Source organism: Mustela putorius, unplaced genomic scaffold (genome assembly GCF_011764305.1).
Source record: "Mustela putorius furo isolate JIRA1106 unplaced genomic scaffold, ASM1176430v1.1 tig00000873_pilon_pilon_pilon, whole genome shotgun sequence".
In the NCBI taxonomy this organism is placed as follows: Eukaryota; Metazoa; Chordata; class Mammalia; order Carnivora; family Mustelidae; genus Mustela; species Mustela putorius.
In genome coordinates, this window is record NW_025421504.1 from 3,117,333 (window position 1) to 3,143,122 (window position 25,790).

Below are 25,790 nucleotides of genomic sequence, written 5' to 3' on the forward strand. Positions count from 1 at the left end.
GGGAGAGAAATGTGTCCCAGACTCGGGTGTAGACGCCGTGCTGGGGCATTGGGGAGCTCTCCCGCACCTGCCTGGGATCTGAGGGCAGGCTGCCAGCCTCCAACCAGGACACGCTCGGCCCTCGGGAACTGGCAGTCGTGGCCTGGGTTCCGTGAGCTACTGATGAGCGCGGCTGCCTCCCCGTCTTCCTGCTGCCTCAGCCGGTCGTCAGGCAGACACCCGCGCAGGCCGCATGGTCCGGATCGGTCAGCAGTATTTGAGCCTGTTGAGAACGAGGACGTGGACAGCCGCCAGGCTTACGGGGTTGGGAGGGACATGCAGCCACCCTCGTCTAGGTGCAGAGCCACTGATCAGACACCCGAGGGGCTGCAGGTGTGGGCGAACCCCTTAGAGTCCATAATGGCTAAGAGATGTGTTTGGAGGAGCCTAGAAGGATGGAAGACGCCGCAGGAGAAAGAGAACGCCTGCAGGAGACAGAAGGAAGGAGAGTGTACTGGGCAGGGTCAGCGCTTCTCCCCTGCCTTGGATGCTCCCTGTCCCCTCGGCACACACGCACAAGGGATCCAGGGCAGCCGGACCCGTAGCTAGGATGGTCTTCCTGGGAGGAGAAGAGCAGTGCTGGGACATCAGGGTTGGAGATTGTGAACCCTCACTCCGAGGAGAGATCAGGGAACACACACCCGGGCACAGTGAAGTGTGTCCAGCCAAGGCCAGAGAGTGTTCTGGGCGCAGATGAGGCCATAGAGGAGAACGAGGGGCCAAAGGACACCCCTCTGACTTATCACCTGCAGTCTTTGTCCCCTCCGAAGGCCCCAAGGTGAGCCATCGAGGGTGTGCACCTGCGGGTGACGGCAGGCGTGGCCCGGGGAGTTGGCTAAGTCGCAGGTGTCTGAATGGGTGTCCCGAGTTCCAGCCTCAGGGTCCAGGCCATGGGCACTGGTGTTTCTAACACTGTCCAGGTGATTCTGATGCCCACCAAGGTTTGTCTCCAACGCAGGCTACCCCGGACACTTGAGGTTCGAGAAAAGAATGTTCTAGGTTTTTAACATAGACATCGACACCTGCACTTGTACAAATTTTTTTCTTATTTTTAGACTTTTATTTATTTATTTGACAGACAGAGATCACAAGTAGGCAGAGAGGCAGGCAGAGAGAGAAGAGGAAGCAGGCTCCCCACTGAGCAGAGATCCCGATGCGGGGCTCGATCCCAGGACCCTGAGATCATGACCTGAACCGAGGGCAGAGGCTTAACCCACTGAGCCACCCAGGTGCCCCATGTATAAAATTTTAAATGGGCAGGTAAGTGTTGAGGCTGCTGGGTTAGGTTTCTGTCTTGGTGCCAGAGGGTCTGAGCACGTGTGGAGAGTAAGGACCAGGGGTAAGAGGGTCGACGAGATGCCCCGGAATTTGGGAGGCGAGGTGGCTGAGGGCCGTGGTGGAGGAAATCTTCCAGACCAAGGGAGGGTCAGGGGCAGTGTCTCCGAGGGCAAGTGGGATGAAGCTGCTCCCCCATTTGGAGCTGGGAGCTCCAGGGAGCCACTTGCCTGGACCCTGGGGCCCGAACTGGCTGGAAAGCTGGGATCCTTCCGAGCCTCCATCACTGTGCGGGTCTGTGACTCCGGGGGGAGAATGCGCAGAGACCCAGAGGAATCCCACTTTGTAGCTGACGAAACTGTACTGCCCCCTGGTCAGCTGAGTCAGAATACCCGGGTCAGGCTTCCCGGGGCCCCAGCGAGGCAGGCTGGACAGCTGTTCAGTCTAAAAAGCCAACAGGTGGGGTCTCTGGAAGGAAGGAAGCTGAACGGGGGTAGACGGAACCCGCCCAAAGCCAGCGGGGGTGGGGGTGGAGGCAGGGAGACTCACGGGAGGGCCCGTAGGTGTGGACGCGGGGCAGTGGCCCTGAAGCTGGACAGGAGAGTGATTTAAGGGGCTTGTGGTCCTCCGGGAGCCGGCGCGTGCCCTCGGGGAAGGACTCGAGACATGAGGCAGATCTGGCAGCTGGGGGGTGGCGTGGGGGTGGAGGGCTCGTGGTGGGCTCGCCCCTGGGGTTTGGCCTCCGGCCTGAGGCTCCATTCCCTGCTTATTTCTGCTGGGGTACAGCGACCCTGGGGTCTGCGCGAGAAAGGCTCGGGCGGTGGCTCGGCACAGTGGGAAATGTGTGCAGGGACCCGGAGGGAAGGGGAAGGGGAACGTGGCGGGGAAGAGGGGGCGGCAGGAAGCGAGGCCCAGCGGCGTCCAGGGGAGGGGTCCAGGCGAGCGCCTCTGCCTCGTCTCTCCAGCTCCAAACAGGAGCCTCGGAGGGGTGCGGGCGGAGATCACAAGAACCAGTGGAGGTCAGATGTTCAGGACGGTGCCCCCGGGAGGCTGTGTGTGTGTGTGTGTGTGTGTGTGTGTGTGTGTATAGGGTGGGGACGTGAGCCCTCTCCGTGCGCAAGACCCTGCACTGTGTTCGCCGTCCGCACCCGACCCGGAGGGCGGGCCACACTGATGGACCACACGGGTTGGGGAGCTCAGGGAGACACGGGCCCGGTTTTGGTACCACCAGGAGGCAGCCAGGGAGCTGGGAGGAAAAGCACCCTCGTTTGGGAAGGGAGGGTGATGGGGGCCTATTAACCTTGTCCTTAAGAAATGCTAAGTGCTGACAAGTGGATTCCCAAGGTTCCTGATGTCAGCTCCGGGTTCAGTCCTTACGCCCATTTTATAGAAGATCAAACTGAGGCCTGGCTGAGGAAGTCCTGCCCCTGAGACAGGGGCCGGGGTGGGGGCTGTTAACAGAGGAGGCTGACCTTGGTGATCCTGAGCCTCCTGGGCTTGGCGCGGGGGTGGGGTGGGGCTGGCTGCTCCAGGCGGTGGGGGGCGGTGGGGGGTGTGGGGGGAGAGGAACCCCTGGCTCAGAGGTTAGCCCGCAGACTGCAGATGCGCCAAAGAAATAAAGCTGTAACCAGGGATCCGCGTTTCCGACCTTGAAGGACGTTTGGAGGGTATTAATTTGACGAGCCCAGCTGCCGCCCAAGTGCTTTCACGTTTTGAACGCGCGCGCGCTCTCCCTCCGGCTGGGGCTGAGTCTGGGGCCGACACACACACACGTTTTGTTAAAACGCACACCCAAGCGCTCTCCATTTCTCAAGTTTCCGAGTGAGCATCTGGGTCAAGAAACAGAACATTGCTGCCCCCCCACCCCCTTCCCCGCCCCAAACCCTCCGGTGATTCCCTCCTGGCCCAAACTTCCCCTTTTCCCTTCGGGTCGCCCCTGGCCTGGTGTTTGGTGGCCGTTCCCTGGCTTCTCTTTATGCGGGTTTATTACTTTTGTGTGTATCTTTACATCACGAAGAAGCATGTACACGTCGAATGCTCACAGGAAGGTCTGGAAGGGTGTCAGAATTCTAGGCCATGGTGAGGTCAAGGGTGAGTTCTATTTCCTTTAGTTTATCTGCATTTTCTGAATTGTGTTTGATGAACGTGTCTTGGGTGGGTAATTTCTTCAGTCGAAAGGCATCAGGGATGGATGAGAGAGGCAGGGGAGGTGAGGGTCTCCTCCGGAGGAGGCAGACGGCAGGGAGGCCCCCCGTGACTGGGTGATGGCGCTGAGCCTGGGGGGGACACACGGCACCCCAGGGCCGCCTGACGCTCCCTCCGGTCCCCCGAGAAGGGGTCGCGTGGAGGGTTTGTGGCTCTGTGAGAAGCCTGTGGTCCTTCCTGGAACTCGGAGCCTGGCCGCTCTGTGTCGGCTACCCGGGGGTGTCACTCGCGTCCTGCACACCTGTTCGAGGTGCACAGGCTGGAGTCTTGAGCTCATTCACGGGTCTGGCTGAGGCTGAGGCTTTATCGGTCCCTTCCTGATCTGTCGTCTGGAGGCCTGGGCTGGGGGCACCATCACAGGCCCGGCGGGGCACGGGGTCCTGCCGCAGGCTCTGCCGACAGCCCCCGCTTGTACTCGAGGGCCCCGGGGTACAGACGCCCCGGCTGCCGCTTTCCCGACGGCAGAATGAGAAAATGGACCGACATTTTAGAGGAAAAAGACAAACTGGAAAGCATTGGGAGAAAAGCCAGCCAGAACCGGTTCTGAAGCCCAACTCCGTGCCCGAGGCTCCTTTCCTTGTTCCAGGATGAAAGTCCTCGGGATCCTGGCCCAGCAGAGGCTGGGAAGTCTCTGCGGGGTGAGCCTAGTGCAGACGCCGGGGAGGGCCCACCGCCGTCAGCCTGGGATGCGTGGCGCCCCACGCGCCGCAGCGCTGTCAGAAGAAAGCCGCCCCCCGCCCCGATTCGCGGCCAGCTCTCCGCACGAGCCCAGCCTGCCTGTCCTGTCCCCCGTTGCTTGTCATCTCCTTGCCCCCGGCCGGCGGGGAGTTCAGGGCACAGGGATGGACGAGGGCCGTGGACTTGCTCACGACCACACAGGCTCACGGCACCAGAGAGAAATGATATCCTCGGGGGTCTGCGGCCCGGCCTCTGCCGCATCCCTCTGCCTGGTCACCCCGGCTGACCCTCCGCAGGCCACCGTGTCCTCTCCGAGGTCCCATGACACGGAGAGGGCGGAAAACAAGGGCAGGAGGCTGAAGAGAGCCGGGAATGTGTTGGAGGCAGAGCCGTGGGGCGACGGGCCCATTGGGCTGCGTGTCCCGCGCGCTCGCACGTACCCGGCGAGGCCTGCGCTCACGGTGACCTCACCGGCAGCGGCTCCAACACCGGGGGAGATGACCCGAGCCTTTGCCCGCGGTCACAAGCCCACTGGGCGTCTCTGCTGGAACCCTAGCTGGTCACTGGAGCTTTCAGGAGACGGCATTTTCCATCACGGGTCGGGGAGAGAGGATGCTGGCCACCTGTGGGCTTCGGGTCCATGGGGACCGTGCTGTCCGGAGGACAGAATCCATTTCAAGAGGGTGATTTGACTCTATGACAGTGGGGGCTGAGGGGGGCCCACACAAGGCACCCTGCTTTTTGGGCAAAGGGTTGTTGGTCGGACGTGGGCACACAGTTCTCTCCTGGGGCCTCTCGTCTAGCGTTGAACCTTTCATCCCTCGATGTCTGGGAGAGAAGGACCAGCCCGGCATTTCGGGAGGGAGCGGCCGTAGCGCAGAGCTGGGATGTGTGTCCCCCGTCCCGGGTTCTCGGTCACGACATCCTGTCCCTTCAGCCCGGGTGGCTCCAGAACGGAGACCAAATCTGAGGTGTCTTTGTTCTGCTGGCGCCGTCCTGGGAGACCCTTCCTCCCCCATCGGACATCTCTTAGATCGAGACCTCGCCTGTCTCCGCCCTTCCAGTGCAGAAGCCCTCGCCAGCTCTCCCCTGACTGGCGAGGAGGCCTCCTTAAGGCAGGTGAGGCCCGTGTCCCCTCCCGTGTGGATGGGGAGTGGTTGGATGACTCGCCCAAGGTCAGGCCACCGCGGGCTGCTGCCAGGAGTCGAAGGAGCCCGGTCCTGGCACGAGTGTCTGGTAGCGGGATGGGATGTCACCGCGCTGGACTTCCCATGGCTCGGTTCATCTGGCTCCGGGGCTGCCTGTCCTTGGAAGGGCTTGAGGAGAGGGTTGCGCTGTCGCAGCCTGAGCGCTGGAGAGGGCTGGAGGGCTTTCAGCGAAGCCCCCCTCCGATCAGGCAGGCGGCTCTGTATCCAGGCAGCCATCGAGGACACATGCGAGCGTTTAGACGAGAGAATATTCCTCTCCGTCCTGTTTGTCTTCAGGAAACGTTGGAAACACCTACACACATGGCAGCGGGGGTGGGGGGGCGGTTAAATCAATCACAGCTTTGGACCAAATGGTGTTCGGGGGTTTTTTTTTTACCGGAACTCGGATGGGGGGGAGGGGGAGTCCGACGTCCTCTCCCGGGCGTGCGTTTTCTCACGTTCCCGCGGTGAGCGCGAGTGATCCGTGTCCCTGGGAAAGTTACAGCTCAGCAAAGTGAGGGTCCAGCTGTGGAGCGCGGTCCAGGGTGGGGGAGAGGGGTGGGCGCCGAGGGAGTGCTAGGTGGGTGGGGAGGGGGGTATGTCCTCGCTCCGGAAGCAGCGCGGAGAGGATGGCCGTGGTGGCCGTGCTGGAGCGTTCGGGAAGGCCGGCAGAGGCCCTCTGAGCTGGAACGTGTGGAGGCCACGTCCGTCCGCCACCCCACCCCACCCCGATCTTGTCCCTTAAGGGCGTGGGTACACCAGCCACATGCAGAGCTCGAGGGCTTGACGGTGCTTGCTGCGGAGGGATAGTCCCCATCTACAGACCCTGAAGAGGGACCCCAATGAAAGTGGGTGGCGGGGGTGGGCTGCGGTTGAGCCCTCCCCGCGGGAAGAAGGCCTCCCGGGGCCCTTCAGCCTCAAAGGCTTTTGTCCCCGAGACTCCCACACTTCAGCCAAGTTACCGTTAAGAACGGTCTCCTCTCCAGAAACCAGACCCCGAGATCGCTTGCTTTGACTTCTGAGGGCCAGAGTCCTGTTCCCCAAACTGAATCGGTGGTGAGATTCGTGGAGGGTGCCCCAGCCCTAGCAACGAGGTCAGATATGTCCGATTGCTTTGGGGGCGTGGGTGGCCCAAGGGGGCCCGGGCTGGGAGCCCTTCTTCCCTGCCCCCCCCTGGTGAGTCCTGCAGGGCAGTGACCCCCTGGAGCAGCAGGTGTCCCGCACCCGAGGGGGAGCGGACGCCCTCCCTGCGGCGGGAAGGGGCGGCAGGTATCGCGCGGGGATCCTGGGACAGCCGGGAAGAGCCCCGGCAGGGAGCACCGGCGCGTGCTGCCAGGCTGGGGAGGAAAGGACCTTCTCGCCCAGAGCCCCTCCTTAACACCGAAAGGGCACACGTGCCAGACCTTCAAGATGCCCCTGCGCCCGGGCCGTCCCCCTACAATTTGGAGCCAAATTGTTGTGTTTGCTAGACCCACAGCAGGTGTCCTGCCGGGCGCTTGCCCTCCGGCTGGCTTGTCACTGCCCCTGAATTCACCCCTGCTCTGATGTCACAGGCCAGCAGCTCTGTGGTTCCCGTGGCAGCAGCCTGCCATGGTTCACCAGCTGGGGCAGACGCCGGGCCGCTGGTGGAGGTGGGGAGCTGCGATCCAGCCTGCTTTGGTCAGTGGGTCCCGGAGACCCCAGCACGGGCCGACCAAAGTCCCGCGGTGCCCGCCCCTCATCTGTGGTGGGGCGGGTCTTGTGTGTGCCCCGTGTTTGGGGCCTTGGGAAGTGGGACTGGTCAGGGTGGCCAGGCCGCATGCCCAGAAGGCTAGTTTGAAAGTCCTGTGCTGTGGGACTCTCCCTGTAGAGTTGGGTGGGGGTTAGGGGGCAGGACGGGGTTGGGGAGGAACATGGTGGTTTGGGGGAGTGGGGAGAGGTTATCGTGCAGCAGGAACAGCTGTTGGTCAGGGCCACCACCTGACCTGCACTGTGTCCCTGGAGTCCGAGGGGAGAGGGGAACCCGATGACTGGCCTCGTCAAGGGACATCGAGTGAGCCACCGGCCGGGTCCACTGTGAGTTTGGCCCTGTTCTGAGTCCAAAACTGGCCAAGGCAATAATGGAGACATGATGAGCCTGAGCCGTTCCCTCAGGGCCAGGCTGCCCGGCCATCTTGGCCTTCTAGAACTGTCCCAGGCAGGCTGTCCGTCAGGATGATTGACAGTTAAACGTACAGATCTAAAGCCCCCACTGCAGGATTCTGGTGCAAAAATCTGCTGTGGGACCTGGCCCGGATTCCTGCCTACTGTGACTCCCCCACCCCCCACCCCGGGCCCCCAGGGATTTTGATACAGGCGGTCCAAAACCCAGCTGGCTTTAGGAACCACTACTCTGGGACTTGGCTGAGAGTCAGGAAGTGGGCAAACCTCGAGGCTCTGGGTGACACAGACTGTGTCACCGAGTGTATTTTTAGAGGCCGGAACTCAAAGAAATGGGAATTCAAAATGTTTCTGACGTTTGTTTTATCCGGGCTTGGCTTGGATGCCTTCAGTGATGGGTGTCTCACTACCTACCAAGTCAGCCCAATGATTTCAAGACAATCCTGTAGGAAGTGCTTCTTTCCACCTGGCCGGTTTCTGCCTCCCTGTAATGTGCTCTTGGTCTAGCTCCACCATCTGGAGACACGCACAGTAAGTACCATCCTCTTCCCCGAACAGTGTACTGAGCGTTTGGGTGTTCCTAATGACGATCAGTGCCCTTATTATGGCCATTTCACAGAGGAGCAAACCGAGGCCCCCCGAGTTAGGAAGCTTGCACCGGATCACACAGTTCATACTCTGCACCAGCACACTGTGCTGCTCTAGACTTATCTGTCACCTGGGAGTTCCCCTGCAAACCCTCTTGGTTCCTTAGGACTTTTCCTCGGTCGGGTTTTTCATTCTCCTCCTGACCTCAGACTGCGGCCTCTTCCCCCTCACTGAACACTCTAGTTGTTCTGAATTCTTTCTGTGAAGTCCAGTCCCTCCGTTGTTCAGATTTTCTCCTTATTCAGTGAAGTTGCACACTTGTCCCTGTCTGTTTCTTGTTTAGGTGAATTCCTGAGCATTTCAGTAGTTAGACTTTGATCATGAAACTGTCCCCCGACGACGTTTGCGAAGTAGACGAAGTAGACGTTGTGAGCTCTCGACACCTCTTTATGGCTATTCAGACCCACGTCTGTCGGCTGTGTGCCTGGGGGCGCCGCATCCCCCGTCTTTACAGCTCTGTGGTGCTCAGACATTCACAGAGCCTTCTTGTAAGCCACGGGCAGTTTGCAGAGTCCCACGGGCCGCCTCGCTTGATCAGGACGGCCTGTGGCGGGGGAGCAGGATGGACTTCTCCTGTGTCGGCCTGCATCTTCCACTGCCCTCCAGCTCGGCTCGCCAGGGCCCGGAATGCCCAGCTGGGATCCGAGCCGGGCATCACTGGGCTGGACCATTGTCCCGCTTGTTCTAGGTCCCTCTAACCTCACAGGGAAAGATCACACCTCCTCTGTTGGCCGTGCGTCTCTGCCAACCTGTCCCCGCTCTACATTTGTGCGGTGAGATTGGGGGCCCATGTGCGAGTTATAAATGTCTTCCTAGTACTTGGTTCCTCGTTATGTTGGACCAGGCATTCAAGCCCATTAACAATCCTCTGTGCAGGGGTGCCTGGGTGGCTGAATCAGTTAAGTGTCTGCCTTCAGCTCAGGTCCTGATCCCAAGGGCCTGGGATCAAGCCCCATCCCTGCATCAGGCTCTGCCCAGCACTCTGCCTACTTGTGCTCTTTCTCTTAATCAAATAAATAAATAAAATCTTTAAAAAAAAAAAATCTTCTGGGCCAGAGGGGCCCCTGACCAGTTTTTGCCTCCCGGAAGCATCTGACTCTTGATTTCAGCTCAGATTGGGATCTCAGGGTCGTGAGATCAAGCCCCTTGTTGGGCTCCGCACTCAGTGTGGAGTCTGCTTGGGATTCTCTCTCTCTCTTTCTCTGCCCCTCCCCTGCTCTCTTGCTCCCTCTAAATAAATGAATAAAATCTTTAAAAAATCTTTTGAGCTTGAGGAGCGCCTTCCAACACCGCAGCTGGTTCTCTGTGTCCCTGTGGGTCCTTGGAGGCTGGCTGTCCCCCGTTAGACTTGGTAGGTTGGAGTCACACACCCGTGTACTTGACTCACAGAAGAGCCCATCCATGCCCCGTGCCGCTGACTCCGTTGATGCTCTAGACGCAGTTTTAGCAAGCTCCCTGCGTGTGTGTCGGGCTGTTGGGGGAAGGGAAGCTAGGGTGCTGTCCGTCTGTCTGTGCCTCACAGCCAGAGCCGAGGACAGAGGAAGCTATAAAGAGTCGACCTGTAGAGCCCAGATTATATGCTGGGGTCATTTCATGTAGAGGCACTGTGTCCTACATATATATTTTTTTCTTTCTTTTCTTTTCTTTTTTTTTTTTTTTTTTGGTTCTATGCATTTTAAAAGCCCTATAGGGATTCCTTATGTTTTAGTCCAAAAGCTTATCTGCAGTGTGCCGGAAAAGGTCGAACTTGATCTGTTCTGTGGCCTCTCAGAAGACAGAAATTATTAACTTGGCACATGAAAGCGTAAGCTTTCGTTCTAGGGAAATGTTCTCTGGCCATGCCAGCTAATGGGGGCCTTTCTGTGTCTATTTTTATATGTTTCAAAGAAGAAGTGCTAAAACGTGTCACCTAGGCGCCGAGCCGGTAGGCCTTTGGAGAAAGGCAGGAGCATTTCTGTTGTTGCTACAGAGGCCGGGAGATGACCTTCGAGGAAGGAGAGACTGGACCAGGCGTGGGGAACCGTGGGTAGGGTGAGGAAGAGAAACCCACACGAGCAGCGTTCTGGCCCTGGACCTGGGTCGCGGTGGGAGGGGCATCAGCCCAGCTGGGGAGGGGAGCTGGGTCAGGAGCTGCCGGCCCGTCCTCAGGCCCACAGCCCCAGGATCATTGACCTTGTTAGGAATTGCCGGGGAGATGGTGAACTGACCGGGGTCTGGGCCCCTCCCTGCTGACGCAGGGCCTGGGAATCTGCATTTTAACTGGCGGCTCAGTGGACCGTGCTGCAGGTGGCCTGTGGACAGTGCTGGGACACCTGCTGGTGTGGGTGAAGATGCCACGTGCTGAGTTAGGGCGGTGGCTACACCCGAGCGTAGAGGTGTCGGAGTAAGGCTCAGGGCAGGGGGAGGCAGAGAGGCTGGTCAGGAGTCTTGTAGGAGGGGCGCAGGTGGGGGAGGAGGCCGGGAGGAGGCCGCTCGAGACCCTGGTACCAGGGAGCGCCGTTTGCTAGGGCCGCCTTATTCAGAGTGTGGTCCGTGGGCCTGAGGATGGCATCCCCGGGGAGCGCCTCACAAGTCAGAATGCCGGCCTCACCCCAGACCTGTGGGATCAAAATCCAGCTCCGAGCAAGATTTGGGAGGCCTGGGGACGGATCTGGCCTTTCCGTGTTTAAGGAAAATACCTGAATGGGAAAGGGGAGAGTGATGCGTTCGATGAACCGCGGTAAAAGCACGCAGCAAACACTATGGCCCGGCCCGTTGCACAGAGGCCTCTCGCGATGGTGAGTGCGCGGGTGGTAGGTTCACCCCAGGACAGAGTCCTGGCTCCCAGCACTGAGCCTCCTCCGCCGCGGGGCCTGCGACTCAGATTGGGGGTCAGCCTGCTCGGGCATGAACCCTTGCTGTCCTGCTTTGATCTGTGTGGCCTTAGGCAAGTTGCTTAACCTCTCTGAGTCTGTTTCCCCATCGGAAAGTGGGGATAGGGCTGGAGCTCCCCTGTCGTGGTGAGACCAGGCGAGAGCGATGGCCTGTGCCACGGAGGTTTACATGGTGGTCAGTGTCCTGTCCACACATCAAACTCCGTTTGACCGTTTTCTTCACACACATGACCTCATTTAGTTAAATGTCTGTGAAATCGCGTGCAGTCCTGTGGGCCCAGATGAGCCCTCAGATCATGTTGTGGGTTCCAGCCGAGAAGAAGGTTTATGCGAGGTAGATGGACGCCCTACGTTCCCTGAGGGGTGCGCTATCCACGTCCTGTCATTCTGATGACCACAGGCATCGTTCCGGGGGCCCGGGGCCCCACTACCACCTACAGCGTCATGGCAGCAGATGCCGACACTTGGAGGGCTGCGGGGTCTGTCCCAGCCAACTGCCACGGATCAGCCACGTGACCGTCCACCGCGTGCAGGTTGGGCCCCCTGCAGGTTCTGAGGCCACCGTGAGGACAGGCAGCGGGCGGGTCCTGGGCACATGCATGGCTTCGCCTGTGTCACCCCTCCGTAGCCCTGTGCGGGCCGCCTTGTGCCTCTCGTATGTGGGAGGGAGCCACGGGACTGGAGACCCTGCGGTGGAGTCTGTCCTGTCTGACTTCAGAGCCCCGGGTCTGTGTCCCCCCCCCAGGCCTCTGATCGTGGCACAGTCGGCATCGCTGCTCATGGGCGTGAGGGGCCCTGGAGTCTGCTCTGGGCCTGGCGCCGGCTGGTCGCCCACAAGCAGGTCTCCCCCGCGGCCTGGCAGGGGCCCGTCTCTGCTGGAGGGCGACTGGAGCGACTGGCCGGGGGTAGCCACCACACTGGGGCCACGGGGTGTGAGAGAATGGGACCAGTGTCTGCTCGGCACGGGAGGCCAGACGGTGTCCACCGCGCCGTCCGTCTGCTGCTCTGAGTGGGGCTTGTCGGGGCGGGGGCTGCGGTTTCCCTGAGGGGTTGAAGGCAGCCAGCCTGGGGCAGACAGCCGTCCGGCGCGGGGGGAGCAGGAGTACGAGACCAGAGGGAGAACCCCAGGACACTCAGAACACTCCGGCCTCACGTTCGCGCGGGGGGCCGGGCTGGAGGGTGGCAGCTTGGAGGAGCTGGGGGCGTGGGCGGAGGGCAAGCTGGCGTCTGCTGGGCATCACGGGGTTTTCAGTTCCTGAACTGGGAGCTGACTGTAATTTCCGCACTTTGTCCTCAAGAAGTCTGTCCAGCCGTTTTCTGTTTCCATGCATTTGCCCGTCTCGCGGAAAGCCAACTCCGTGGTATTGGTGGGGGGGCCTCTCCGGGGCTCTGGGTCAGGGTGACCGAGCGGGAGCGGGAGAGGCATGTCCGGACGTTACTAACCATCGCCGTTAACAGAAGGTGAGCCAGGGGACCGCTGGCCCCGGGGTGCGCTTTCCCTTGCTCCAGGGGTCTTCCAGAGTGGACAGGGGACAGTCCCTGCTCTCCCCTCCTGTCCAGACCCCACAGTGGCCGTTCGCAGGGCGGAAAGAGCCCAGGCACATCTGCGACTCGGACCCAAACTCCTGTCTTCCCCGTGAGCCGGGAAGGTCGGCCAGTCCGCCTGCGCTCCCACGGCTTTGCTCTGGGCCCGCGCTTGCCTTTCTCTGGGGCGCACCCTCCGCGTGCGGTTGCTGGGACATACAGCAAATCTGCGTTTACCTTTTCAGAATCGCCCAAACTGTTTTCCAAAACAGCTGCACCGTTTTGCATTCCGCCAGCGGCGTGGGAGGAAGCCGGTGGCTTGAAGTCCTCACCAGCACTTGTTAGGGTCCGTCTGTCTCGACATCGCCGTCCCGGTGGGCGCGAATGGTCCCCCGCGGCTTCCGCGTGCTCCCCCCTCCCGCTGACGGGCGATGCTGGAGCCTCACGCTTCATGAGCCGTGTGCCTTCTCTTTAATCGAGTGTCTGTTTTGCCTTTTTTTTTTTTTTTTGGCCCGTTTGAAGATCGGATTGTCTTACTGCATCTCAAGTGGTTTTCAGAGTGTGGATTCAAGCCTTCTGTTGCGCGTGTGATTCTCGGGTCCTTCCTGCCAGCCTGTGCCTTTTGTTCTCTCTTATGAATGACGCCCCTCGGCTTGCAAATGTGTTTAGTTTTGATCCCCCATCCTCTCGGTTTCTTCTGTTCCTTGTGCTTTGGGGGTCGTACCCGAGGAGTCCTTGCCTGACCCGAGGTCGTGAAGGCACACGTGTGTCTCGCGCCAAAGCGATAGCTTGAGACCTTGCGTTAAGGTCCGTGCTCCGTTTTGAGTTCATTTTCATACGTGGTGTGATTTTGCACAGGGCTACGATCTGTCACGAAAACACCCAAACTATTCCTTTTCCCGTTGAGTTCCAGGGGCTCCTCTGCCGAATCCCGGGCACTCACGGCCGGCGCCCTGGCTCCCCCCAACCCTGGTTCATCGCGCCGGTTGGCAGAGTAGCTGCGTGGAGCGCTCACCGCTGTTCTGAGGGTCTAACCAGATCAGATTTACCGAAAGCCGGTGGCCGTGTGAGTGGCCTCGGTTGGTCAAAGGCACTGGGGTTCACGAGAGCTACACAGACCTGTCTCTGCCACTTGCCAGCTGTGTGATCCGGTGAAGTTTCTTAAGTGGGCCCTGCCTCAGTTTCCCCACCTGTGAACCAGGGGTGCTGGTGGCTCCTTACCCCACGGGGTTATCGCACGGAGGATGAGCAGATAGCTGTAACTGTTCTGTGTTCCGCGGACCGGACGCGGGGTCGTCTTCCGACTCCTGCCGTGCCTCTGGGCCGGCCTGGCTCAGCCTGGCTGCACAGACACTAACGTGGAAGCGGCGGGGGGTGGAGGAGGGGCCCTCGGCACGGCCTGCCCCTGCCCAGGAAGGGGCTCCTTTAGCCCGTCGGTCTGGCTGGTCTTGACATCAGCAGGTGGCCACAGGTGTGAGTCCACGCTTTGTTGGTGTAAATGCCCCTCCTGGTCTAAGAGGGCCTGCGGGGCACGGGTCCCTTCCTGATGCCAAAGTGTCCCCCTCCGATAACCCCACAGAAGAAGAGCTCTGGATTCTGAGAAAAGAAGCTTAAGCCTCCCTGATGGGTTTGCGGTGGATTCTAGTACCACACGGACACGCACACATGCACGCACACGGACACACGTGCACACTTGCACACCCCCCACAACCCTCATGTGTGCACCCACCCGCACCTGTGCATGTACACACGTGCACGCACGCACACTAATCCATACCTGCACGCACGCACTGGCACACACAGGCACACACACGCACATGCACACACGTGCACGCACTCACACCCTAACCTAGAGGCTCCTCCTCCATCTTTCCTCCCGCCGTGTGTGAGCAGCCCCCCGCCGTGTGTGAGCAGCCCCCCTGCAGAGCCCACTTGCGCCCTCCTACCCCCACCAGTGTCCCAACACCCCTCCTAAGGTGGGAGATCAGGTGGGGCTCTCAGCCTTGGCACTGCTGACCAGGGGGGCTGAGCCACTGTCCACTGTGGGGACCGTCCCAGGCAGCACAGGTTGTCTAGCAGCGTCCCTGGCCTGCATACGCCAGGTACATCTCTTCCCCCAAGTTCTGACAAGAAAAAATGTCCCCAGACGTGGCCGATGTCCCCTGGAGGGCAAAACCACACCCCGCTGAAAACACCTGCCCCTCAGGGTCCTGTTAAAGGTGTGCCAGACAGATGGGGACCTGAGCCCATGCCCTTGAGGGTGGGTCTTGGCCTAAGTGACTGGGAGGGAGGCGTTCTAGGTCTCGTCCTGCATTCAGAGCTGCGTGTGCCTTGTCTCCAGGGGCTCGCTCTTCTCAGAACGCTCCGGGCGGCAGAGTGTGTCGTGGTCGTGCGGGCTTCGCGTGGGCCGGCCGTGGCAACTGTGGCTCTCCGGCCCCTCGCGCCTTGCTTCCTGCTCTTGGCTCCCGCCACCGTCGCTCTGAAGCCGTGTCCACACAGGTCACCAACATGAAAAGAAATGCAGACAGAGCCGCCGGGCTGAGTCCCAGCCCCGAACAGCAGGCCCCGCGCTTACAGCAGAAGCACAGGTTGCTGCAGGTCCGCGAGAAGGGACCCCTGGCCCTGCAGAGACAAGACCTCCCTCAGCCGAAGAGCCCACAGCCCCCGCGCCTGGCCGAGGAGCTGGAGGCCCCCGGCCAGCCCCAGCACGGCCGGGGCCTGGAGCACCTGTACTTAGCCCATCGGTTAGGTGCTGGGGGAGGACAGGCCAGGGAGCACCGGCCTGACTCGAAGGGGCCGGCCCAGCGAGGAACAGCCCGGCCGCCCAGGGCCCGGGAAAAGCACAGAGCAGCCGTCCAAGAAGAGAAGAGTCACAGAGATCACAGAGAAGGGCTGGCTGGACAGCAGGCCCGGCTCACCCAGGCCCAGAGGAGAGCCGCGGGCCCCGAGAAGCTGGGGGCTCCCAGAGCCGCAGGCCTCACCCGTCGCCCCCTCTGCCCCCGCGAGCAGAATAAGAGCAAGCGACCGCCTTTGATGAAGGCCCGCGGTGGCCACCGTCCCGCTGACCCCTGGGGGAGCAGAGGAGTGGACAGAGAAGCGTTCTTGGCTGTCCCCGGGGCGTTCGGGCATCTGCAGAGAAGGGAGAGAGGAGGAGCCCGGGACAGGAGGCGGCGGCCGGGAAAGGGGACAGCTCCTCCGGGTCAGGGCCGCGCCCACAGCTCTCTGGATCAGAGCCCCGAGGGAAACACAGAGGACCCAGAACAGCCGTGGCCCATCTGCTGGACCCACGGAGGGGGTGCTGCGCCCCAGGCGTGTCTCTGCAGACGCGGGGACAAGAGCAGGTGGCAGAGGGAGCTGGAGTTCGCCTTCCAGGAGCTGTTCAACACCAGCAGGGAGCTGAAGAAGCACTTGACCTTGCACCTTGCCCTGGGGCCCGCGGCGGATCCGAGCGCCAGGGACGAGCTCAGCCCCCGCGACGTGCAAGAACCGAGGGGGGAGTCCCAGCGCCACCAGCCAGCGGTGGGCCCAGAAGCGGACGTGGAGCCCGGCACGGAGCCCACGGGGCCAGCGCAGGCAAAGGCCCCCGAGTCCCGAACCAGCTTGGAGGAGTTCTTGAGCAACCTCAAGAACCAGAAATATCTCAGGCCGACCACGTTCCCGTCTAAGACCATGAGTGAACCGTTGTCTCCCAAGGCGGGGGTGTTTATCGGTGCAGAGAACCGGCTCCTGGGTGGCCTGGGCTCCAGGGAGGCGCTGGCCAGACCCGACCCGCTGGCGGGGGGCCCCCGGCGCCGGTTCCTGCAAGAACAGGCAGACGGAGCCAGCCTCGTGGCCTTGTGGCGGAGACCAGATGGGCTGCTGGAGCCGGTGCCCGGGACGGGGCCCCCGGGGCTGAGCTGGGAAGCCCGCTCCCAGGCCGGGCTGGAAGGGCAGAGAGAACAGAGAAGGGCAGGCCCAGCCTGCCTGACGTCTTACTCCTCCCTAGACCCCGAGGAGGAAGGGGCGTGTGCCGGTGACACCACTTCCCCCTGGGCCTCCGGCTTCATCCTCGACGATGACAGGCACAGTCAGATGATCCATGACCTTCAGCAGCAAATTGAAGAGCAAAACAAGTTGCACAAGCAATTTCTCGCAGAAGCCAGGAAACGCTTGCAAGAGTTTCAGAGGATATGATAAGAGCGGGCGTCCCACCCATGATAAAAATACATCACTGATAACGGGCGTGATGCCGGGAATGGTACCCCCCACCCGGAGAGTCTGTGTGTGTGTCCACTTCCCCGTTCAGACCCCGTGGGCCCCCTCCCAGTGGGCCACCTGTCCCTGCCACCCCCCCCACGCCCCCACCCCCCGCCCCCAAAGGCCTTCTACCCAAGTCCCATCCGGGAAGGCTCCCTGGCACGACCCTGGGAACCTGTCGGGTGGGGCGCGGAGGCGGGTCCGGGGGCTGAGGCCGCTGGTGCAGGCCGGGAGCTCAGCCAGGGATGCAGGTGAGGGAAGGAATCCAGACGTTTTCAGCAGATAAGCGCTGGACTTCAGGGGCATCCAAGGTCAAGCGGGCAGAGTTTCAAAAGATACATCATTTGTTGCTTGGCAGTTGGCTGGGACACGCATGGGGAGATCGCGCGAACGACTCTCCGTCTTGCAAGTCACCAAAGCCAACCTCATTTCATGGGACTTGGCTTACGACGTTCTTGTCACTTTACTGTTGGGAAGGGAGACAGGGAGAGACGGGCAGAGGAGAGGCAGGGGAAGGGGACAAAGACAGAGCCCCAGAGAAGAAAGGGGAGGGGTCTGCAGCAACCCGCCGGCCAGCTGCCTCGGCCTGGGGCAGGCAGGGGCGGGGCGCCTGGCTGGCTGGTCATGTCCCACCCCTGGGACGTGGGTGCACCCCAGACCCGGCAGCCCTGGGCACCCTGCCTGGGCGGGATGGGGTTCTTCTGCCAGTGGCAGATACTCAGAGACAGGAATAGGGACGGATACACGTTTTCTGCAGAGAACCAGATAATAAACGTTCTAGGTTTGCCAGCCCACCGGTCTCTGGGGCCACAACGCATCCCTGCCCCAGCACCTTGAACGCAGCCCTAGACAGCACATAAGTGGATGGGAAGGGCCAGGTTCCCAGTAAGACTCTAGTCACAGAAATGGGGAGGGGAGGTGACTGGGTGCAGACCTCAAGCGGCAGTTGGGTGACCCCTGGACTGGCGCAGGGCGGACGTGGCTGCCTCCCTCCCTCCCCAGGACCACAGAAGAAGATCATCTGTCTTCGGTCCTGGTGCATTTCTGTCACTGGTCCATGAACGGCGTTCTGTCCCTTAGTGGATGCTTCCTGCATAGCATGATGAAGGACGTGAGCCCGCCACCCACACCCAGGACCTACTGTTTCTCAGAAACAGCTTCTGCCTGTGTGCTCCTTCCCTGGTCCGTTCCTCCTCAGCTGCATGCCTGCCAGACTTGGGGTTCATGCCTCTGTTTCACCCTGCGGGCTGCACAGGGAGATGTGGGGTGACCCAGGCCCATTAGAAACCCAAGCGCTTCCCTGGATTGCATCAGGCTCACGGAACCCCCACACGGGCCACTCAGACAGGGTGGGGACAGCACCCTATAAGTTTTGGGGATACTTTTCAAATCCCCAGTAGCCGGGGTGAGGGAGCTTTTGTGATCTCTTGTTCTTAATCTCATTGAAAGCATCTCCCTGAGCTCCGTTGTCTTATCTGGCTTTTCCGTGTTAGGTAGAGAAAATTGTTTGGTCCCAGCCTGTTTCCATTCTGTCCTCTGCTGCTGGAATGTCACAGGTCTGGGGCTGCAAAGCCAACTTGACCGTCCGATCTGAGCCCAACATGAGTGAGCACGAAGCCCCCGGGGCCAGGAGGGCTCTGGGATTCCCAAGCCAGATGAGGATTAGCTGGGGGAGGCTGGGCTGTGGTTGCAGGCTGCGGGGTCACCTGGGGCTCCCGCCTGCTGCTAAAGAGTCCCCTTGGTCCCAGAGGGCGCTGCGGGATCACCGGGTTTAAAGCCCTGGGTGTGATGGGCCCCGAAGCCTGAGCGCCTGGAGGCTGCGGTCCGATGAATGGACGAGCCTGCCTGTCAGGGGTTATTTTTGTTTCTACTAACCAAGGTAGTATTTGTGGCCCGAGTGTCCTAGGCGAGGAAGTGCCCCTTCTCGGCCCCACTTGAGCTAAAAGTAGGCATAGGAGACGGACAGGGAGACAAGGAAAAGGGTGAGTCACCGGTGCCCGGTGGTCACGCCTGCCCTGTCCCCCCGGCTGCAGGATGAGACACCCTGCCCTTGCCCACCGGGGCTGCAGGGGGCTGGGGGCCACGGGTGCGGCTTTGCTCCCTGCAGAGCGCTCAGACGCACCTGGACGACGGTGCTGGAGGCCGTGGGACCCCGGGATGCCGCCTGGACGAGTGGGGGCTCCTGGCAGGTGGCCATGGCGCACGGCCAGGCGGCGGCAGGGGTTCCTGACGTGATGACTGTGTGTGCCTTTGTCGTCCTGGCCCGCTTCTTGCGTCTTCCCCTGGGGGTCCACCCTCTGCGAACACTGTATCTTCTAGAACGTTCCGTGGGTTTCATGCTGCTGCTCACACTTTCGGGGGCAGCGTCCCTGTTTCCATGTCGTTCTGAATTGACGAGAACATTTACTGTCCGGTCCGAGGGTCCTCATGCCTTTCTCCTCCGCCACCCAGCCAGGTGAGCGGTTATGGGGTGATGATGATGTCTAGACCCTCAGAGACGTAAAATAAAGGGGAAATGAAGATTTTTAAAATTGGGGCCCAGGGCCCTCCCTCAGACCTGCAGCGGTTCTTCTGGTGAGCAGAGGACGGCCCCGACATGTGGACGGCCTCCCGCCCCGCCTCCTCCCTCTGTGGCACGATGGGGGGGTTGATGTGGACGCGTGGCCGCCTCTACAGTTGCTGGAACAGCCCCGGCCGGGCTGCCGGCTGGGGAGGGAGTGCGGGGTTGAGCACGCCTCTCGACCCTGCCAGCTCCGGGGGTCCGGGGGGCAGCCTTGCTTGCTCGGCTAGGGTGTAGGAGGAGGGGCGGGCACACGACCTCCCGGGTGCTCCCCGCACCAGAAGCTGGAGCACGGGCCCTGGGATCCTCGCCCTGGGATCCTCTGCCTGAGTGTCCACGGCTTGGGGTCAGCCCGCAAGACTGCAGGTCTCAGTCCTACACGAGGGGGAGGGTGGCTGCCCAGTCCGGGCCATGGGCCCGGCCCTCCTGCTCTCACCACTGCCTGTGGGGCAGCCCGGAGAGGGGCACAGACTTCCCCCGGGGCCCCGGCCTGTTAGAGGCAGTGTGGGGGCAGGCCCGGCCGGCCTCTCCGTGCCCCTCTGCCAGCGGGTGGGCAGGCGAGGATCGCAGCGGGGTGGCCGGATGGCCCCTCTGCCCCCCGCCCTGCGCCGTCCAGCTGCTGCCCCCGCTGTGGGCTCTGGGCTTGCGGCTTTGCAGGGCCGAGCTTGGCCGCTCCTCGGGGTCTTGGCGGGGAAAGTGCAGAGCAGCACTTCCTTCCACAAAGCCGCACTGTTCTCAGCAAATCCTCCCAGGATCGGGGTGCATTTTTTTCAAGTGATTCAGCAGCACGTGAATGGGAAGGGCCTGCGCCCAAGGCTTCGGGAACCGCGACCGAGGCCTCTGGCATGAGATCCTGTTGGGCTCCCAGGGAGAGGAAGAGTGGCGGGGCGTGAGTCGGGGGCCCGCCGGGGTCCCGGGCTGGGGCAGGCGGCTGAACAGCGACCCCCCCAGCTTCTCTCTGCACAGCCGAGGAGCTCTTAGGGATGGTTCCCTTGTGCTCCCCGGGGGGCCTGAGCCAGCGGACAGGAAGTGGAGGTGGGAACGCTGGTCTCCATGGAGACGGGGCGTCCAGTGGACAGCAGCTCATGGGAATGTGCTAGAATCTCGGAAGGCCCAGGGCTGGGGCCACACTGCGCTCTGCTGTCCAGTCACCCTCCCCACCCCACCCTCGGCCCCCACAGACACACGTGCTCCGAGGGCCGGGTGAGCGCACACATGCCCGCCGCGGCCCGAGTCACGCCGGCCAACCTTGCCCTCGGCCTGGACTGGCGCAGCCCTGCCCCAGAGCTGGGGACGTCGGTCGGCTCCCCGGGGTGAGGAGGCTTTCAGGGACCCGAAGGTGGCACTGGGTCTGTCGGGGCTGCGGCTCAGGCGGAGGGAGCCCCTGGTTGCCTCCTGCCACCACAGGAAGATTTCAGTTATGAAATGGTGCCTGTCCCCACCTTTTTCTCAGTTCCCTAGAAGAAGTGAATTGGCGGAAGTCGACCCCACTGCTGACTGAGAGCAGCCAGGACCTGACACCAGGGAAGGCAGAGCCGGGTGTCCCAGGAAAGTCCCCCCCACCACCACCACCGAGGGGCACCTGCAAAGGAGGGGTGTGGCCAGACAGCGAGGCCGGGGGGCAGGTGGGGCCGGACGCTCCCGTGGACATCTGGGTGCCGAGCCAGTGCTGACGCCTCGCATTCCTTGGGACATCTCCCAGGCTGTTGGACCGCACCCCGTTTCCACGTGCAGTTCTGTGGGGAGGGTTGTGGCCCTGAGACCCAGAGGGTTTGAGTGGGCCCGCGGTCCATGTGAGTTCGCTTCTCTTTCTCAATCCCTGTGTGCCCCGTTCCCTGCCCTCCAGCGCGGGAGGTCGCCCACCCTGCCTGCGAAGCAGATGCAGTCCCGTTGGAGAGGTTCAAAACCGCCCTTACGATGCCCCCCGAAGCAGTTAGGGACCCCACAGCGGTGGGGGGCAGGGCGCTGGAAACGTGCTCGATTCCTTCTAGCTCTTACAGGGCAAAGCTGCCGCTGTTACTGCGGGGCGTGTCTGGGTGTGGACGGGGCTGTGGGGCACCCCCTCGCTTTCCCAAGTCTGGCCCCGAGGGCTAGCGTTTGGGTGGGATGGGGGCGCCCTTGCGCTGCCCTCAGCCGGGCTTTGGACAAGCTCATCAAAACTCCCCGGGACCTCAGCCGGGTCGACCAGCCGTGCAGCGTCCCCTGTCTGCCCAAAGGGACAAGAATCCCATCCCAGATGCCAGCTGCCGGATGCTACCGTGTTACGGGGATGGCGGCAGCTCTGTGATTGGGAGGGTGTCATGTCCAGACCCGGAGCACCCTGTTCTCTGGAGAGTGTGGACAAAAGCAGGGAACGTACAGCTGTCCCCCAGCCCCCCAGCAGAGAGGAGACCCCTGGAGGAAGGGGCATCTGGGCTTCCTCTGAAGAGGCCAGCAGGAAGACAAGTGGACCGAGGGACCCACGGAAGGTGTTTGCAGCCCGGGCAGCGCAGTGGCCCCGTTTCCATCTGACACGTGCCCTTCTGCACACTCACCCCCTGATGGCCCTCAGACCCCCGTGCCCGCGGTGGGGTAGGCTCAGCTGCATTCCTGTCACTGTGCAGGGTGACCCCCTCCCGACTGGGGACAGGACAGGAGGGTGTTTGGCAGATGTGCTGGGCCCCATCTCTCCCTCCCCCTACATGAGTGGCACGGGGAACGGGCCCCCAGCGGAGGGACCCCAGGGCCGGGGCGAGGATGGAAGAGCAGAGCAATGCCATCCCCGCGGGCAGCGGTCTCCCTGTCAACCCTCCCGGGTTCCCGCTGGCGGCTGCGGGCTGCGGGCTGCGGGCTGGGCTGAGAGGGGACGTGGCCTCCACTGACGTTGAGCTAGCCCTGCCACTCTGAGTCAGGACGTTGGTGAGACTCAGATGATCTGGGGAGGGATTCTGACCTTGGATTTAGAGACGAATGTTTTTTCCGAACCCCAGAGATTCCCACATCTCCTCTGGGCAAGGGCATGATTTTTCCCGAAGCCAGAAGCTTGGCGTTGGCCAGCACCGGGGCCTGGGAACTTAGCGTGAGCTGAGTGCATCCAAACAAGCCCATGAAGGTCTAAAAGTCATGTTTTAACAGCCACAGCTTGACCTGGCTCTGGAATTGGGAGCGGCTGCCCAGCAGAGCGGCCCCTTGGGGAAGTGTCCCATTAGGAGATAGTTATGTATGTAGCTCTCCCGTGGGAGAGCTGCCAGGCTCACGGCAAGATAGTGAAAACGACTCAGTGGGTGTGAAGTCAATGAACTCGTTAGAGAAGGTTCTTTTTCACAGTCTGGCTGCCCACAGGTTATGGGGACGCCTCGTTCTTCTCCGTTGCTTCCCCAGGAATGTCCACGGACACAGAAGGTGTCGGTGGGGTGCCAGCTGTGAGTGGGCGGGGGGGGGGTGATTTGAATCTCTGCCCAGGCTGGTCAAGCATGACCCCCCCACCGCCCCTGCCCTGGGCCGGCCCAGGCCACGTGGTATGCTGAGGACACCCTAGGTTTCCCGAAAGCCCCAGCTCTTCTCACCCCACCCCCGCCCTAGGCAGCAAGAGGGACAGTCTGGCCTCCCGGACCTTCCCGGGCGTCCTCTCTCATAGTCTGAACGTAGCCTGTGTTCTTTGGATCCTCGTCCCCGACCTTGGCTCTCCACCCACCCAGCTCTTTTCCATCCCAAATCTGGCTGGGTGGACTAGGGATTGTTTTGCAGCTGCTAACGGGGGAAGTGACATCATGTGATGTCCGCGGCCCAAGGGCTGGGGGCAGGGGCTCTGCGGTTGCGTGTGCTTTGAATTAAGTCGACGGTTGTGCATTCCAGTAGCCAACATCTGGCGGCGAATTCATCAGCCAGTGTATCACCCTTGATCTCAAACCCAGATGTTGTGTTAACGGCAGAAGGGGAAGAAAAAAAACAAAATCGGAGCAGCTCGGGGAGAAGCCATCATTTTTTAGCACAAAGCACTTAAAACAGGGATCTTTATAAAGCCTCTTGTTTCCTACAGCCAGGAGCAGGCCCATGGAGCAGAGCCGCTCGCTGCTGGGCAGTGGACAGCTTGCGGGCTGGTCACCCACCCGGGGCCAGGCACCCGGCCCAGCACATAGTAGGTGTTCGGCAAACGTGTCCTTGCCTGGATTTTAATTTCCTCTCGGACTCTTGGCGTCTCTTTGCTTTTCCCCAGTCCTGGCCGTTAAGTGGCCTGGGGCCGAGACGGGCCCATTCTTGACTTAGAGTGGCCTCCATCCCAGAGCTCTGGGATGCCTGTCCCCTCGGGTGTTGGAAATGCCTTTCTGGAGAGCTCTCTGCCTCCTCCCTGCCCACTGCTTGGGTTGGACGTGGCTTCTCTCTCCCCTGTCGGCGGGTCTGCCTTCTCCTCTGGGTGGGACGCACCTTGAAGGCCATCACTGTCCCGAAAGACCCTCCGTGGCCTATCCCTTTCTCCCAGGGGCAGGAGGAGGCCCACGCTTTTAGGATTTTACCTGAAAGGCAACTCAACCCCGAGCTCTGAGTCTGGCTGCTAAGAAATCCCCACTCTGGCCTCATGCCGGGGACAGAAGGCTGAGGATCAGAATGTCCACAGCCAGAGCTGGCTGGGGTCCCCCATGCGGCGGCCCCAGCCCTCCGTCCCTGTGGGGCCCCTCTGCCTGTTTCCCTCGGGTCTCCTGCCTTCAGCTTGCCGGTGGGATCCTCCGGCTTTGATGAATTCATTTGCTAAACCTTTGCTTGTACCCTTCCCCGCCCAGAGTGCTGAACCTGCACCGCACCTGCTTCCCTGAGCGCGGCTGCGGCATCTCCGTGGGCAGGGGTACCCCTGGCCCCTCTCCTTCGCGTCCGACGGTGTTGATGTTTTCAGATCGCCACAGAGCTGGTCTTTCTTTGCCCCTCTTGATTCTCTTTCTTTCCTTCACGTTATCTCCCATTTCGCAAAGTGGAGAGGAGGTTCCAGCGCCGCATTCAAAGACCCCGAGGAATCCTGAGTTCTTATTTGCGTGGGCCAGCCCCGCTGCGGTTCCTCCTGGCCCCCACCCCCACATCCCTGCAAGGCAGCCTGGGAGCCGGTTCACAAGCTGGCCTCGACCCGCAAGTCTGCCCTGGATCCCGGATTCAACCAGTTCCTTCTTTCCGATCATTTAAAAAAGGAAAGCGTGTCATCTGTTGCCCTAAAGCGAAGCCAGCAAGTTAGGAAGCGGTGTCCGACCTAGAGCCTGGGATTCGTGCTGGCCAGGGGGTGCCGTCCGGACCCGAGCGGCCGGCGCGGTCCAGCGCTCCCAGCCTCCTACCTGCAGGAGGAGGAGAACGAGCCAGGCACGGCGCGTCCCATGATCCGGGTCCTCTAGTCCCGGGGTAGCACAGGGGGCTGATGAGGGCGGTGCCTCGGTGTCTGCTGTTAGCGGCTGCTGTGCCTCTGGGGCGGGGGGGGGGCGTCCATGACCCTGCACGGCGGTCAGGGGCTGAGAGAAGGGTCTTGCCCGGTGCTGTCCCGGTTGACTAAGGATTCGGACTGCCTGCGACCTTAGGGGCTTTTCTAGGAGAAAATGCCTGGACCTGAATGCGGGGAACGGGATGGAACCTGCCCACTGGGGTTTTCTCATTGCCGCGGGGGAGTTGATGCAGGACCCGTTATTCGTGGATTCATGTGGGGTAGCGGACCCCGGAAAAGTCATTTGAAAGGTGCGGCAAATTGGGGGTGTCCTAGTAAAGCCCAGCAGCAGCACTGCTCCCAGAACCGCTGTCTCGCGTGGATGTTCTGGTTCATTTGCTACCACCAGCCAGGGACAACGCTGACAGCCCAGGCACACCTGGGGCGTTGATCTGGGGCCTTAATCTGGAATGGTTCGTGATTTGCATCAACGTTTCCCCGTGTGGCAGCGCACTATGGTGTGGGTAAGGCAGGCAGGGAGAGAGACCACAGACGGACTCACCTGGGCTGCCTGGATGTCTCAGGGATAGCCCGGTTCCATCTGGTAAGGATCTAGTGGGCCCCGACTATAGGGAGAACGTAGCCTCTGCCCGGTAGAAGCCCCCTGAGCCCACAGGGGTGCAGGCGTTCACAGCAGGGTGGAGGAGAGATGTGGAACGTACCAAGGGCTGCAGGAGGACAGGATCTCCCAGAGCAAGATGAGAAAGGGTGATTTTATCTGGGTTTTGAAGGATGCATAGAAGTTCTCCTGGCAGCGAGGGCTAGATGGTCTTCAGGGCAGAAGAGATTGGTCTGTCCAGAGGTGGGGACACCCCTCGGCATTTTGGGGTTCAAGGGACCCTTATGGACAGGCAGAGCAGCTAGGACAGGAGCAGCTGGGGTCACGGAGAGACCTACTGGCTGGCATCAGGTTGCGGAGGGTGTCCTGCTTTAGATGAGGGCAGTGGGCAGCTGAGGAAGGTGTTTGAGCCTGGAGGGACACAGCTATAAAA

At 61.4% G+C, this 25,790-nt stretch overlaps 2 protein-coding genes across 3 annotated transcripts in view; both read left to right on the top strand.

Moving 5' to 3' along the window:
- The window catches only part of TIMP2 (TIMP metallopeptidase inhibitor 2), a 44,464-nt gene that overhangs the window by 4,072 nt on the left and 14,602 nt on the right, over window positions 1-25,790 (top strand). The gene's annotated exons all lie outside the window — the stretch shown is intronic.
- Window positions 1,227-17,031, top strand: CEP295NL (CEP295 N-terminal like). 2 transcript variants are annotated; one of them, XM_004748788.3, is made up of 3 exons: window positions 1,227-7,439; window positions 7,916-8,054; window positions 14,910-17,031. In XM_004748788.3, the coding sequence occupies exon 3, from the start codon at window positions 15,077-15,079 to the stop codon at window positions 16,739-16,741; it is 1,665 nt and encodes a 554-aa protein (XP_004748845.1). In that variant the 5' UTR covers window positions 1,227-7,439; window positions 7,916-8,054; window positions 14,910-15,076; the 3' UTR covers window positions 16,742-17,031. The 2 variants fall into 2 exon arrangements, with proteins under 2 accessions (XP_004748845.1, XP_004748844.1); XM_004748787.3 differs by having other exon boundaries at window positions 1,227-7,043.